Here is a 16,644-nt window from a genome sequence, read left to right as displayed (position 1 = left end):
AGTCCATTACTCTCTACAATATTAATACTGATTATTTCTTTAAAAGAAAGCAGCTATATTACTTTTCTATAGCTGGAAACAAAATACTTTTTTTGTTCTTCCCATTCCTAAGATATAGCTTTTTTGGGTTCTTATGCCAGGCTTTCTTGCCCTTTTAGTTTTCTGCCAGCTTGTTATTAGTATCCTAAGAAGTGGTTTCAGATACTCAATGATATCTACATCACTTTCTTTTTTCCATCAAATAATCAAACACCTTAAATACCTTAAAGTCCATAAGAAGTCAAATTTACCACAAATTTGAGAAAGGCATCCATCCAATTGCTTTCTACATATAGCAAGGTAATGGAAATAAAATGAAAACTGCAGACAAGGAACGGTTTAAAAATGACTAGGAATTTACATGTCCTAAGCATCACTAAATGTATTAACTCTCAGATGCTAATGATAAAAAAAAAAAAATGCACCACGTTAAAAAAAGTTGTCTTCAAAAAAACTGATGAATGCATACTTTTGGACATCATTAAAATTAATCCACTTCCCCACATCTGATTTGTGGTTGTACTTCTGTGAGAAAGAATCTGAAATCTTTTATGCCACCTACACTTGCTTGAAATTAAAGGATCCTACAAAATGCAATTCTGATATTTAGTAAAGAATATCCAGCTTTGCAGTACCAACATGAAAGGATGACTAAATAAAGCTAAAGAATACAGAAACAGCCATCCTTGATCACAACTGGCTTAGGTTACCAAAAATGTACACACATCTACTTTTATTAATCAGAATTTTTAGAAATATGGTTTGGTGCCTCTATCTTACTTGGCTTTTGTGAATGTGTACAATAACGTGATTTGTAAAGATGGGCATTAATTACGCTTGATGAATATATTCTCTCATCTTAAATGCCAGCAAATGTACCCCAAGCAAATAAATGATGGGGATATTAAATTATCTAATGTCTCCATTTCAGACAATTCTACCTAAAAATTAAAGCCACTTTTAAGTATCTAAAAAAAAAGAAAAAAAAGGAAAAAAAAAAAGAAAAAAGAAAAAAAAGAAAAGAGAAATCTAAATAAGCATAAAATAAACTGCTTCTTGTAGTGTAATACAGACATGCCAGGGAACACACAAGGCTAAAAGAATGTTAACTTTATTTATGAACATGTGATTTGTGTTTATACACATGCTAATAAACAAAAAGGAAATAATTGTTTTCAAGAAATAAAACTTCATCTGAATTAGTTTAAATACTATATAAAAGTACTTTATACAAAATGTGTTACATTAACTACTACAGTCACCAGGATAGTCACTCTAATTTGTGCTAGCATTTGGATACATAAAATCAGTTTTAAACCAATCACCAGCAAAACAGAAACTTGGACAGTTTTTTTTTTTACAGCATTATGCTTTAAAAACCAAAAAACCAAACCAAAACAAAAAACCAAAAAAACCAAAAAACCCCCCCAAAAAAAACCCACCAACGAAAAAACCATAAAAACCAAAAAACCCCATATACCCTGGGGAGGGGGTGATGACCCCAAAACACTAAGTTTTGATCTTTGAATCACCATTATTTAGTTCCATGAGAACTAAAAGGCCATGTATTTAGAGAACAAGTCCAAAGTTCAGATATTCTATATTATCATGTTTAAGATGCAATGATCAAAGGTTAGTGAAATGCCTGATACACAATTAAAGATCAGTAGTATTTAAAAAGGATAAAGTGAAACAGCAAGCAATACCCTTGAATTCTAAATCAAGATTTCAGACAATCTCGTATTGTGTACAGATCAAGCCTGAGCAGTAAAATGTTTCGAGAACCATCAAGTTTACAGAATCCAATTACTACAGCCCTATGCTCTGAAACAAATGTGTCACCCCACAAACCCAAGAATATAGCTGCCTTTTACTTAAGACCTCCAAGTCAACATGGTGTCATACTTAAGCTATGATCATACAAATTAAGATGTTATCCCAATCAAGGGGAGTTACCGTTGATAAGCTACAGCTCTCAATTAGCTTACCATTAATGCAGCATTTTAGTATCTTTATGAGAAAGAAGGAAAGATTTGAATTTGGAAAACTAAGCAAGCTAGAAGTGGAAGACCTTGTATTTAAATTTAAAAACAACGTATTCAATTGTATAAATCATCAATGAGACATTTATGTACTCATGGGGGCCCAATTTCAGGTCTCACTCTATATAAAGAAAGAATAAAAACTCAAAATTGCCAAAGAGAACAAAACAAAATAATAAAGCTGCATCAAAAGTCTCTGGAAAGCTCTTTTCTATATGTGTCTGAACTTGGAGAAAGTATCAAATTTTAATATTAGCTTTGCATAGTGCTAATGCATTTTTTAAAGCCATCAATCAGGCAGAAAAAAAAACTAACAAAAACTAAGTGATACAACGTGAAAATGGCAAAATATACACTCCAAACATTTTTTTATTGCAAGAAACAAAAAGCACACAACAGCCTGTACATACATACAAAATACTAACTATAGACAGACAGATGTAGAACATGTTATCATGTTCATTAGTGTAAAACCTACACGATCTAAAAAGAATCATACATTAACTGTACAACACAGTGTTATACAGGGAGGATGCTCTCATATTTAATAAGAAACAGTGTTTTGGGGGGCACAAATTACCCATTTCTACAAAGTAAATGTGCAAATTATGCCACATATATCCATATTCAACTGAGCTGTCATCAAAATACATTTTATTTACAACATGTACTATGATCAGTTGGATATTAAGTTCTAAATGATTTACTTCACTGCTACATTATAAAGGCAAAAAGCAATGTGTAGAAAAAGTGTGAGATTGTGTTTTTACATACTGCTTTTGAAGTTCCCATCACTGGTTCAGTTCGACTTCTAAAAAATAAACAAAACCGAAAGTAACATTAATTATGAGCAGCTATTTATGGATTTTTGCCCTAAGCCATATTAACACGTTTCTCTAATCACATATCTTTATGGACACAATTTTCCTTTGGTACAAATACTTAAAAACAGCCAATTTCCTAAGTAATAAATACACTACTTTGATTAATCTTTACCATCTTTAAACAGTGTTAAGACATATCTATGGGGGATCCCTGGGTGGCGCAGTGGTTTGGTGCCTGCCTTTGGCCCAGGGCGCGATCCTGGAGACCCAGGATCGAATCCCACGTCGGGCTCTCGGTGCATGGAGCCTGCTTCTCCCTCTGCCTGTGTCTCTGCCTCTCTCTCTCTCTCTCTCTGTGACTATCATAAATAAAAAAAAAAAAAAAAATTAAAAAAAAAAAGACATATCTATGGCAGATAAATAACTTCTGTATTAAGGAATTCTAGAATAGGTAGGTGTACCCTGTCATTTTTAACAGATGTTTTCTCACAGGTGGTATGAAGATCTTTTGCTAGGAAACAGTGTAGCTATTTCTTAATAGACTGAATAACTAAATTATATTATTCCCAGGTTTTAAAAATAGTAACAAATGTAAATTTTCATATTAGATTTTCTTAAAAGACCACTCACTATTAACATTAAAAATTTGGATCCCTGAGAAATTGCTGTGTTCCAAAAACTAAATTTCAAATCCAGAAAGACAAGTTGATAGTTACTTTAATTTTGTATAAATCTCAAAACAATGACCAAAGTTTAAACAAGAATTCCAACTTCTGAAAACACAATATAGCCTCACAGTGTGTTAGTTCAAAGAATGAGTTTGATGGTTAGGAATTCAACAAATTGGTTTTTTTTAAGTACATACAAATAAAGAATAGAAAAGAATAATTTTAAAAGTCTTCATAGGAAAGGGGTCAGGGGGTTAACTTGCTAATACAGAGCTTAAATGTTCAGGTGAAGTTTATGCTATCCTGACCACAGAGAAATGTTAGTGCACATCTGAAAGGAGTTTCTAAGTTTACATGCGATCTGGAAATCCTGGGATAAAAATGAAGCTTTCATTTTCTAGTATTTGCTCAATGAACTCAAAGGCATTTAACAAGGCAAAAAGATTACAAAGGAAAATTCACACATAGTGAATTAACACATAACTTTAAGAAGCACCTTATTTTCCCATGTACTTCAAGTAATTCTCTAAGAGTTTCTTAGTAAAAAAAAAAAAAAAAAACTAAAAACTGAATATTTACTGTTTTTAAAAGAGCACTTGGTAAATTAAAGTGTAATTTCACACTAAATTCTAGGAATTATTTCCTCATAATTTCTTAAAATCATACAAAATTTTTTTAAAATTATACAAAATTAAAAGTGCGTAATTCACTTGGTATTTATAAGAAAAAGTATGCAAGTTTTTAAGTTGTTACTATGTAGAAGGTACTAGATATTACACAAAAGGATCTCCAAATGCTGACATGGAATATAACTTTACAGCAAATCAATGACCATAATCTTACAATGAATACTTGCCCGTATGAGGTAAAGCTCCAAGAAATGACTATTTTACCTCAAGTCCAAGAACACATTCCATTTCCCAGAACTGGCAAATTCCAGAATTTTCCATTGGCCAAAAACAGAATTTGCCAAAATTTCAAATAAGGCTACCTAACTTCTAAGTGGAAATCATTACCCTTCCCACATTAGAATTCTAACATCATTAAAATTGCAAGAAAACACAGAAGTTTAAAGATGTTTTAATCCTGTGTCTTTTGTGAATGTCTTAAGCTCTAGGTTGGTGCTAAGATACTGATGTGTTCTTACTCCAATAATGAGCATCTACCATGGGCTAGGCACTATTTAATTCTTACAGCTCTCTTCTAGTATTAAGCACTCATATCCCTATATTATTTTGAGAAATCTATTTTGAGGCTTTAGGTAACTTACCCAAAGTCACACGATTGGTGTGAAGCAGCTACTGGAGTCAAACCTAAGCCTGATTCCGTAAGTCCTATAAACTCCATAGCTCCCCAACAAAAGCCCCTTACTGAGAAGCAAACGTTAGCATTATTGAACACTCTTGCTCTCAAAATATTTAGCAAAAATCTCTTAACATATTTATGTAGCAAAAAATTCTTCCTGATAGCTTGTAACTACAGATTAACTGGGGGAAGAAATTAAGAAAAAACAAATCCACCCTCACAGCTTTAAGGATTAAGAAGATATAATTAAGGTAAAGTAATGACTTCAGTTCTAAAATACTTGTTCTTTCCCACAAAATAAAAAAGTCTACTTTGAGGACTTAAATACATGAGATTTGATAAATACTTACATAACATATGTCTTGCTTGTGGATTTAACACCTCCAATAGGAATTCTTCTAACAATTACAGATGAATTCTTAGGAATTAGAGCATTATCATCAGTATATTCTGTAAAAAAGAGAAAGAGGTGAATTTCTATTTGGCGATTTGGAGAAGTCAGTCCTCAAGAATTAGTAAACTTCAAACATAAATTCTATGGAAAATGAACTTAAATTTAAAAAAGCACTAATTACTGTATGTTCCTTGCATCTAGGTCACTGATATTGTCAGAACAAATATATAAAGCCATAGGAGGTTCTCTTCCAAGGATGCCACATACTGCCGGCAGGTTCTCGGCTCTAATGTCCCTACTTTTGTGGAACCCCAAATCTCAGTAAGGCTCTCATTCTTCAGTTTATTCAGCCAGTAATGCTAAGCATCTAACTATGGGAAAAAGCTGTTATTTAAAATGAAGGCATTCTGTCCTTATAGCCCTTCAACATGAGTATTACTAAAAACGACAGACTAAAGAAATTGACATGTTTTACATATTTTGAACAGAGAAAAGACTTTTGTAAAAAGAATCAGTAATGGGATGCAACTCTGGATAGAATGTTGTTTCAAGGCCCTTCTGAGGAACGGACGTTTGAAACTTAAAAAAGGTGGAGAAGCTAGATGGATAGATGTGCAAAAAAGCTGGACAAAGAGTGTTTCAGTTAGAAAGAAAAGCGTGTGAAAAAGATCATAAAAAAGGCCAGAATAGTTGAAAGATGATGAAAGAATGACTTTAATTACAGATAGAAAGGTATAGATCACACACTGATTTATAGTTTGTTTCTAAGTACAACAGGAAATCACTGAAGGACTTTAAACAGAAACGATGACAATTTGATTTACCTTACTAACAAACAAGGTAACTCAAGTATCTATGTGGAAAACGAACCCATAGGGGAACAAGAGTAGAAAGAGGGTGATGACCATTAAGGAGGCTGCTGCGAAATCCCAATAAGAATGTGCTGTCTGTGCTGGAACGTGAACAAATGAAGAAATGGAGAGAATCAGAATTTTTTGAGGTAGAACTGATAATGCTATCAATGGATTTAATGGGGGAAGGAAGAGATGAAGGAAAAAGAGCAATCAAGCATAAAAAACTGGGTCCCTGGCTTAAGTAACTGGAAGAACAGTGATGTCACTTTCTGAGGTGAAAACAAGGAGGATGAGTGGATCCTATTTTTCTGTTTAAACTGCCCATTACTTGCAATAGTTCTGGAAGAATGAAATTACAAGAGGAACTAGACCAATTAATTTAACTATGGGTAAAAAGATTCCCTGAGGAAGGGATCTATAAAAATACCAAAAAGAAAAATAATCCACTAGAGGGGGATAAATGTGAAAATGTACCCATCCCCCCATCAAACTATCAGATATTAGGGTTCACTCTTAAGATTACAGAGTTTATGTCATTTAAGTATCACTCAGCACCAAGTGGCTGACTACCTCTGTTCTTCCAGTTATTTGAATTTATCACACATGTAAGCATTTTAAGATTACATATGCTCTTAATTTTAATCATAACATTATTAGTTATTTCCTGTTACAAATTAAATTGTTCAAGAAAGGATTCTTTTCACTATACTTCAAATAGTAGATGGTATCTCAAAGGTATATCCAATCAGAGTGATGCAATTTCCTAGACCATTAGAGACCCAACATCATTGTCTTGATAGTCTGTGATAGTCCTAAATTTCAAGCAAGCTCTGATTAAGAAAAATTGGAAGGGGATCCCTGGGTGGCTCAGTGGTTTAGCGTCACCTTCAGCCCAGGGTGTGATCCCAGAGACCTGGAAGGAGTCCCACGTCGGGCTCCCTGCATGGAGCCGGCTTCTCCCTCTGCCTGTGTCTCTGCCCCTCCCTCCCCCCCCCCCTCTCTCTCTCTCTCTCTCTGTCTCAAATAAATAAAATACTAAAAAAAAAATACTTTCTGAATATGTAGCAATTATCAAAAGCATTCACTGTAGCTTTCCAAGACAACTTATTAATTTTTTTAAAAAGATTTTATTTATTCATGAGAGACACATAGACAGAGACGGAGGCAGAGGGAGAGGGGCAGGCTTCTCAAGGAGCCCGATGTAGGACTTGATCCTGAAACCCCAGGATCATGCCCCCAACCAAAGGCAGATGCTACCACTGAGCCACCCAGGCGTCACCCCAAGACAACTTATTAATCTGATCAACACAGTACTGTGTCAGACTAAAAGTCAGGTACCTTAACACCAGATACTCTGATTGCCTTATAAGTACCTGAATTACATTGACTTCCTACCCTTAAAATACCTTACTAAGTAGCCTGTCAGCATCATCACAAGTACCTTTCCAGGTGCCATTTTTTACTTAAAAAAAAAAAAAATATGAAGACCATGGATTTTGAAATGAGAAATAAAACGAATTTGAGACATGATTGAAGATATTAAGAATCTTTTAAGAACATTTCATTCCAGCTTTCAAATCTTTCACACTTAAGTTTAGAAGGAAGGTTTGTTTTGTTGGTTTTTTTTTTTTTTTTTTTTTTGGAGGTGGGGAGAAAGTGAAAGGTAAGAAAACAAGTTTATATGGGAAAGCTCTATTAAAAAATATAGGAAGATCATTTGGGATCTGTTTTGAAATATAGTCTAGAAATAAAGGAGCAAGATTCTTAAATCTAATACATGAAATTCTGATTCAAGCATTTTGCTCTAATCAAGATTTAAGGGTCCTAAACATGGACAGATTCCTAAAACTCTAAGGAATGTTTTACAGAAACGTGATATACTGGTTAATTTAAACATTAATTCAAACAAATTAAAGTGATACAGTTCAGCATCCTCTCCCAGGCAATCTCCTAACTATGAGGGCTATAAACATTTATTTTGTACTCCCTAATTCACTGGATGGTGCTAAAATCCAGCCCATTCTTACTCAGCTGCCTGTGACGTTGGACGCTATTTCCCGTAAAACTCATTAAGTGACTATCCTCTAAGCTACTATGCCTGGTTATCTTTTCCTCTTCTAATTTGAGGATTGCACAAAATGCATTCTCTCCCTTGAAGCTCCTTCTCTTAACCAATCTAACATCAAAGCTTTCTCCAATAAGGACAGTTCACACAAATATATAAAAGAAAATATTTTGCTGGGCAGAGCATTTCCCTGGCTTTCAGGATTTATAAAAATAATACATCACATAATTTCCTGACTTCGGGGAAAAAAACAAAACAAAACACAATGTCACAAATCTCTCAGATTTCTGGAGAAGAATTCCATCAACTCTAACTTACCCCAATCTAACAAAGTTGTATTCAATTACTGGGGGGAGAAAATGGACAAAGTATAGCCCCAAATGATGAAATCATTTAATACTCCAAGTAAAATATAAAACCTGCCTAAGTGAAAATTGTCTTAATATTCTTTGCTTTCATTTAGATTTTCTTTACTCTCATTCATAAGTACCATTAACAAGTATGTCCTGAAATTCTTATAAACCCATCTGTCCTGTGAAGTGTGGCTAAAATATTTAAGGGACCCTTTTGTTGGCCTTAAAGAGTACTTCCTTCAAGATTTTTCTTGAATACTATTTTAAAAAGCTGTTTCTCAACTGTTCATGATGACTAGCAATTTTTCCTCTCCTTGAGTAGAGGATTCTACACATAATTATGATCACCAAAGCTTCAAGTGAAGTATCCCTTAGGTATGAGATAATTTTAAAAAGGGTTGGGGTGGGGGCAGCAGAAAATATTCTTTCACATATCATCCATCACACGTGAGTAAATAAAAATTCTTTCTTAATGAATATATTTGAGTCACGCCAGTAGCGCCACTCTGTACCATAACACAATTATGCTTATATCTGGATGTAAATGGGTAGCAGCTCTTTTACACAGAAAGATTCACTCTATTAAAAACTATAGGCTAGGGGCGCCCGGCTGGCTCTGCCAGTAGAGCAAGCGACTCTTGGTCTCAAGGCTGTGAGTTCGAGCACCAGGTTGGGGGTAGAGATTAAAAATAAAGTCTTAAAAAAACAACCACCACTCCCTATAGGCTAAAAGTGAGGGCACCCTCTCCTTAATTTCAACTAAAAGAACCCAAGTCACACCTTAAGCCAAATTTAGTGACCAATAAAATACCCTAAGCTAGTTAGAACTTCTCTTTATTTCTTCCCAACCCAGACTGACCTACTGAAACTACACATCAGCATTACAGTACCGAGAAAAAGAAACCAAAACAAATGCAGAGCCAGAATCCAAAGAGACTCCTTATCACGCTGTCTTATCTGACGTGAAAATCCGCAACATTATAAAACGTTTTCAAGAAGGAGAAAGAACTTAGATTCCTATCAGTGGCTTGTTTGAAACTCATGCGGTAGCAGCCTACTAATTCTCACGTATCCTGGTAACGACAATAATCTTGTAAAGTCCAGCAATTAATTACTAGCTTAAAAGAGAAGAGCCTCCAGTTTTTGCTCTTCACTAACTTGCTAAATTTTAAGGGTAACGTGATGAAGTTAGTTCACTTAATCACTGTATTACTAATTCTGGAATTTACACACAAAAGTGGTGACATCAGAACACATCAAGTTCCAAAAGAAATTCCAACTGTAAGGAAAGACTGGCTGGATTCAATCATTTAAAAATATTTAAGTGAGGATCCCTTCTCCAACAACACAGGCCAACTCCAAAATAAAAAGAAATCAAGTACACAGGGACAGGAAAACAAACCAACCAAAACAATAAAAACAACAACAACAACAAAAACACAAGTACATAAAACCTGCCACTGAACCCCAAACCGCTGTCAGGCCAGAAAGTTAGAGAAGTACCTCGACTGCTGCTTTAACAAGTAAGAAGCCTCCCCTCCTTCTCATGAAAACCAAGCTCCAAAAGGCAACATGGCAAAAGGCCCCCAAGAATCTGGATAGCAAACCACCCCCCACCCCAGCCACCAAAATAAAATCCTCGTTTTTAAGTTACATTTGAGAAGAATCAGACTTCCACGTTTGTTTGTTTTTCTTTGGGGGGTTAGCCTGTTACCCGACGAGCCCACGTACGTACGCGGGCATCAAACAAGCCGGTTAAACTCCCGCGGGCCGACCGCTGCCAGCCACCCTTGGGCCTCACTGAAAAGTTGTGCCCCGAAGTGTGAGAACGAGCAGCCCCGCCGTCATGGCGGTTCCCCTGCCGGGCCCCCAGCGCCCAGCACAACCGGTCCCTAGCTCCAACCAGCAAGTCCCTGGAGCCCATGCGGCTCTTACCTTCTTTCGTCTGCGCGTTGGTGATCTGCAGGTCGCAGTCGGCAGCTTTCAACTTCTCTCTCCCCATAATCTGCTTCTTTAAATCGCAGAGGGAGATGTGGAGCCCATCAAAGGTGACGGTATCATAGTTGAGTTTAGAGGAAAATTTATAATGCACACAGGACATGGTGCCAAAGGATTCCTAAGGTTCAGCGAGGAGACGTGGACACGCTCAATATATGTGTATTTATGAACTTAAGAGCAAAATAAGGTACACGCACAAAACACTCAAAAAAGACACCGAAGGACCCTAAGGCCTCAGTTTAAATAACTCCCCCCCAAACCACAAGCAGGGGTTCGTAAAAAAAAAAAAAAACAAAAAAAAAAAAACAATAATCAGAACACGCAGCCCCCCCCACCCACCCACGGCGCCCCCTCCCCGCCCCACCCCCCCCGGAGACTCAGAAGCACTTCATACGGGAGGAAGCGGACGAGGACGAGGGGGGAAAAGGGGGAATCGAGAATCCGCCAACGGGCACAATGTCACCCGGCTGGGTCCCCCTCGCTCATGCTAAGGGGCCGGCAGGAGACGGGGGGCAGGCGGTGCAGTCAGTAAGCGGTCAGTCCACACGTTAGAGTCCGGATGACCCCGCGGGGTCAGGGGTCCATAGCGCGGCCGCACCTCCCGGTTGGTCTCTCTTTCCGTGGATTGGGGTGACCCAGGCCCCGGGAGAAGGTTGGGGGAGAGGGCCTAGGCCCGGAGTCCACGAGCGGCCTCTCGCCTCCTCCTGGCTTCCGGACGACCGGCGTCAGCTTCCCCAGGCCCAGGCCCAGGCCCAGGCCCAGGCCCCCCTCGCACAGACCCCCGTCGCCTGCTCCCCGGAGGCCACGCGCGGCCCCGCGGCCTAGGCCAGAAACGCGCGGTCGGCGGAGGAGAGGCCTTCCCGCAGGCCGCCCCCGGCTCCGGCTCCGCCTCCCCCCCGCCGCCGCCGCCGCCGCCGCCGCCGCCTCAGACACAAAGCCGGTACTAGGCCTCAACGAGGCCTCGGAGCACTTCCTCACCACCCCGGGCCCCAGCCAGCGGCCGGGTGGCTTCGGCGGACCCTGGGGACGCCGCCGAGGCTCCCCGACGCTTCCTCTCGCCGTGGGCTCCGCGCTTCTCTCGCCTTTCCGCTCCCGTCGCCTGGCGGCCCGAGCCGCGAGAGGAGGCCCCACGGGAACCGCCGGGCAACGGCGCGGCCTTCGGGGGCTCTCTTTTTGTTCGGCCCCCCCCGCCGCTCTCGGGCCCTCACCCAGCGCCGGCGACACCTCCAAGCCAGGCACTATGGCGGACGCGGCCTGGCTTCGGGCGAGCGCCCCACTCCGGGGTCTCTTAAGCAGGGATTGCACGGGCGGCGCGCGCGGGGCGGGGCTGGCGTGCGCGGGGAGGCGGGCCGGGGGCGGGGCCCTCGGCGTCACAAAGCGCACCGGCCCGCCCACGTGACCCCGCGCTTTGTGACTCGGAGCGCGGAACCTGAACCAGCCGGGAGAACGGAAGGAACCATCGGCCTCGGCTCGCGGGGGGGAGAGGGGCGGTGCGGCGCGGAGGGCCGGCTCACTAGGCGGCCTCGGCGCGGGGGGAGCCCGGATTCCCGCGGCCGGCGGGCGACGTAGTCTCCGCGGCCAGGGCGGGCGGCCGGCCAACTCCCTTTCCCCGCAGTCCCCGCCGGCTCCCCCAGTTGGAGTAAACATTATGGTTGCTATGCACTGAGCTGTGGTTGCTATGCAAGCGCCCCCTAGCCTCCCCTTCCCACGAGCCGGCTGCCTTCGGCTCTGCTAAGCGGCAATTCTGGAGCAGCCAGCCCCCAGGCTACAACTGACCAGACCTCCCCACCCCTCAACACTGTAAAGGTTTACTGAGCCCCTACTATGTGCCAGGCCTGGGGCTGAGCCCTTTGCAGCACTGCCGGGCTCTGGAGCCCAGTTGTCGGGGTCCGGAACCCCAGCTTTGGGGTCAAGGTTTAACTGTGCCTCAGTTTCCTCGGCGGTAAAGTGCAGTTTAAACTAGAACTGGGGGTGGCGGATGGGGGCACCTGGGTGGCTTCAGTGGTTGAGGGTTTTGCCTTGGCTCAGGTCGTGATCCCGGGTCCTGGGATCGAGTCCTGCATCGGGCTTCCCAGAGGGAGCCTGCTTCTCCTCCCCCTGCCTGTGTCTCAGTCTCTCTCTCTCTCTCTCTCTCTCTCTCTCTCTCTCGCTCTCGGTCTCTCATGAATAAATAAAATCTTTAAAAAATAAAGAAAGAAAATGGTACTCGGCCTACCGGGTTGTTAAGGATTAAATGAATAAATACGTTTCCATTGTTGAGGACCATTCCTGGCATATGGTTCAATGTGTCTCCCATGTAACTCAATAAATGTCATTTCATTTTTTTTCTTAAATTTTATGTATTTATTCATGAGAGACACAGAGAGAGGCAGAGACACAGGCAGAGGGAGAAGCAGGCTCCATTTGATCCGGGGTCTCCAGGATCACCCCCTGGGCCCAACGCGGCGCTAAACCACTGAGCGACCCGCGCTGCCCCATAAATGTCATTTTAACGACATCAACAAAACCCCGTAAATGGTCGCCACTACATGACCTCCGATTTATATAGATGAGGGAATGGAAGCTAACAATCGAGAACTTTCTGATTCGCAGAGTCAGGGGAATGCCTGCTTTGTAGCGTCTCAGAAAGCCCATCACTAACTGTAAAAGAAGGGAACTGTGCCAGGTACCCCCTCAGTGGGTTGGAGATTATTTTTTTCCTTGGGGCATGGGGAAGTTATTGTAACATGCATAAAATTCATACTGTAAAAAAAATGCATTCATAAACTGCAATAATCACTGTAATTTACGATGCATTTTCCTCATGCTCCCTGGATTTTTACTGGCTTGGGCTCAGAGAAGTTAAGTCACCGAGAAAAAGCTCACACAGCCATGATGGGACAAAGTTTGCCAGGGACTTCCTAGATACAGACACCCAATCCTTGCAGAATGTGGTTTAAGTCCATCATCCTCTTATCAGGACAATCTTCCTAAGGGAACTTCATCCAAATAGGATGGCCACCATTCTATTTCTTTCACTTTTTTATTTTCTTCCAAGCATTTATTACTACTTGACATGGTATATATTTACCTTTTAGTTTTCTGTTTCCTTCCCACAGCTGGGAACAAGGATTTTTCTCTTTTGGTTATGCCAAATACTCAGCTCTTAGAACCCCAGCCTGGACATAGTAGGCACTCAATAAATGTGTTGAATAAATACATTGATCTATAGAAATACTATGGTAGTAAGATTTCGGCAAATCAGCCCCGGAGACAACGAAGACGATGTAACTCAACCACACCATTAACATCAGTGCTTTACACATATAACAAATTTCTCCCACCTTTATCTTCTTTGGTAACTAACCAAAAGTTCCTTGCTCTTGGGTCCACTTCAGAACGGCCACTTTTCTTGAAAAACCTGTATGAACCAAAGGGGGGTAATTACATCTAATGAAAGAAAAGGTGGACAGGAAAATGAGGAATTGTATTGGTATTCACACCTCTAAAGTGGTAAATCTATATTCCTTCACTAGTCTTTGCCTAATCCCTTCACACTTAATTCAATGTTAATTTAATCATCCTGATGGGACACAAAGGAGGCCACATCCCTGTGGTAGAGTGGATTCGAATCCCGCCAGAAGAGGAGTATGTGTCCTTGGAAAGAATATAGTCAATGTTATCGTTTGGTCCAATGGTTCTCAGCCAAGAGCCCTTTACCATGCTTTTGGAGACTTTACCTTATAACACATCAAACAGGTCAAAATTCACCCACAACCTGCATTAAAAGCGCTCGTGATGGGATTTAATTCAGTTGCTTGCCGAATTGACGAAATGTTACCTTTGGTTCATTCCATTAAATTCCTCAGTGGATCTCAACTATGTGAATTTTTCTTTTTTAAGTTTTATTTACTCATTTGACAGAGAAAGAGCACAAGCAGGGGGAGCAGCAGAGGGAGAAGGAGACGCAAGCTCCTCACTGAGCAGGGAGTTCAATGCCAGGGCTCAATCCCAGGACTTCAGGATCACGACCTGAGGCTAAGGCAGACACTTAACCAGCTGAGCCACCCAGGTGCCCCTAAATTTCTGTTGGTAATATGGAGCTTCTCTCCCCGACACTTCTCCCCTCACCCCCACCCCAATATCCATATAAGCCCTGGAAAGCCCTTGTACTGTACCTACCTTTCCAAACTTCTGGTAGGTAGCATCTCCTGAGCTCCCACCTCCTAGGATTTTAAACCTTTGTCACTCTCAAACCCACTGTACCCTCACATTTCCACCAAACACATACGTCTAGTAGATCCCCTACCTTATTTTAGTATGCCAACATTTCAGTTTCAGAGAACAGAATTGGGAGACCCAAGAAAATCTGCCTTGGCTGCAGGGCACTTGTGCTACTATCCAGGCTCCGGAAGTTAGAATGAGATCTACCCCACCCTATACTCCTATAATCTAATCTCAGCAAGTACTCCCAACAGCAGGCACATCACAGATTCTGAGTCTGGCCTCCATGTTTTCAGCCCAAGTTCACAAAAGATAGATTCTTTATATCACCAATGTATCTTCCCTAAATGGGGAAATATTTATATTTTCTTTATTTAATACTGAAGCCTACAAAAAGTTTTGCATTTTTTATGTAATAAAGTCCATCAGTCTTTTATCCTCACGGTCTTTACTCGTATGCTGTAAAAAATAGTTCCTAGCCACTCAGAACCCGCCTTAGATATTTGTTTACTTATGTTTCCTTCCAGTTTATGTTTGGGGATTATGATTTTTTTAAAGATTTTATTTATGTATTTATTCATGAGACACACACACACACACACACACACACACACACACACACACAGAGGCAGAGACAGAAGCAGAGGGAGAAGCAGGCTCCATGCAGAGAGCCCGATGTGGAACTCGATCCCGGGACCTCCAGGACCACTCTCTGAGCCAAAGTCAGACGTTCAACTGCTCAACCACCCAGGTGTCCCAGGCATCATGATTTTAAATTAAACTCTGTAATCGATTTGAATTTTTTTGTATATAGGGTGTAATATAAAGTGAAGGCCATTTTATCCCTTTTTAAATTGTGGAATATATTGTTAGTAAAGGAAAAAAAGCATAAAATATGTATTATGGTTTGATGCAAATTATACATGTGTCTTATAAAGGGAGTTTCTTTTGTTTTTAACTATATTTTATGGCAATTGATAACAGATTGAATGATTTGAGTTTAAAATTTTTGAAACATTTTACTTGAAACTTTTCATTTTCTCTTCCTTGCAACATTTTATTTTTTTTAAAGATTTATTTATTTATCTGAGAGCATGAGCAAGCAGGGTGAGGGGCAGAGGAAGAAAGAGAATCCTAACAGACTTCCCACTGAGCAGGGAGGCCCACTCAGGGCTCCATCCCAGGACCCTGAGATCATGACCTGAGCTGAAGGCAGATGCTAACTGAGCCACTCAGATGCCCCTTGGCAACATTTTAAACCACACTTAATTTGTTTAAAGCTAAAGGTCATTAATCGAGCATATGAACTGATTTTTTTGTTTCCCCACTATTCATTCATTCATTCAACTGGCAAAATTAAAAAGGTTGACAATACCATATGTAAGAGATGGGGATCAATGGGATCCCCTTTGATCACTGGAGAGTTTGGAACAGTAATTTTGGGAAATGATTTGGCATCCTCTTGCAATTCCTATACCCTGTGAATCGGTCATTGCACTCCTGCTTAAATATATCCAAGGCAAAATTTAACTCAGGTACTTGCATGAGAATTTCACGGGTGCTTTCTTTAATGTAGCAAAAAGCTGAAACAACCCAAATGCCCTTGAAAGGGGGAATGAATAAATATGTGATAATCTATCCAGACAGTGGAGTATTGTGCAATAATAAACATAAAATAACAGTATGTATAATGACAAGGCAATGGGATCTTTTTGACTGTTCTGGAGTCAGAAAAGCAAGTCTCAGAAGCTGACATACCATACCCTTCCTATGAATTTCAAAAACAACTAAAAGCAAACAATACATTATTTAGCGAAGCATACAAAGGTAACGCACCTGAAAATTGGGAACCAGGAGACACCACATTCAGGATAGCGATTACCTCTGAGATGGAAGGAT

At 40.5% G+C, this 16,644-nt stretch overlaps 1 protein-coding gene across 2 annotated transcripts in view; it reads right to left on the bottom strand.

Annotated features, from left to right (window-relative positions):
• Positions 1-10,840, bottom strand: part of RBBP6 (RB binding protein 6, ubiquitin ligase) — a 31,267-nt gene extending 20,427 nt beyond the window's left edge. For both annotated transcript variants that reach the window (XM_055339654.1, XM_055339655.1), the window contains exons 1-3: positions 10,480-10,840; positions 5,229-5,328; positions 2,856-2,892 (exon numbers count right to left, since the gene is read on the bottom strand). In XM_055339654.1, coding sequence (XP_055195629.1) covers positions 2,856-2,892; positions 5,229-5,328; positions 10,480-10,645 — 303 coding nt within the window. In that variant the 5' untranslated portion in view covers positions 10,646-10,840. The remainder of the gene's footprint in view (positions 1-2,855; positions 2,893-5,228; positions 5,329-10,479) is intronic.
• Positions 10,841-16,644: the final 5,804 nt, after the last annotated feature.

Source organism: Nyctereutes procyonoides, unplaced genomic scaffold (genome assembly GCF_905146905.1).
Source record: "Nyctereutes procyonoides isolate TBG_1078 unplaced genomic scaffold, NYPRO_anot_genome, whole genome shotgun sequence".
NCBI classification, from domain to species: domain Eukaryota; kingdom Metazoa; phylum Chordata; class Mammalia; order Carnivora; family Canidae; genus Nyctereutes; species Nyctereutes procyonoides.
Note: the sequence above shows the minus strand (reverse complement) of the source record. Positions and strands in the feature narration are given on the sequence as shown.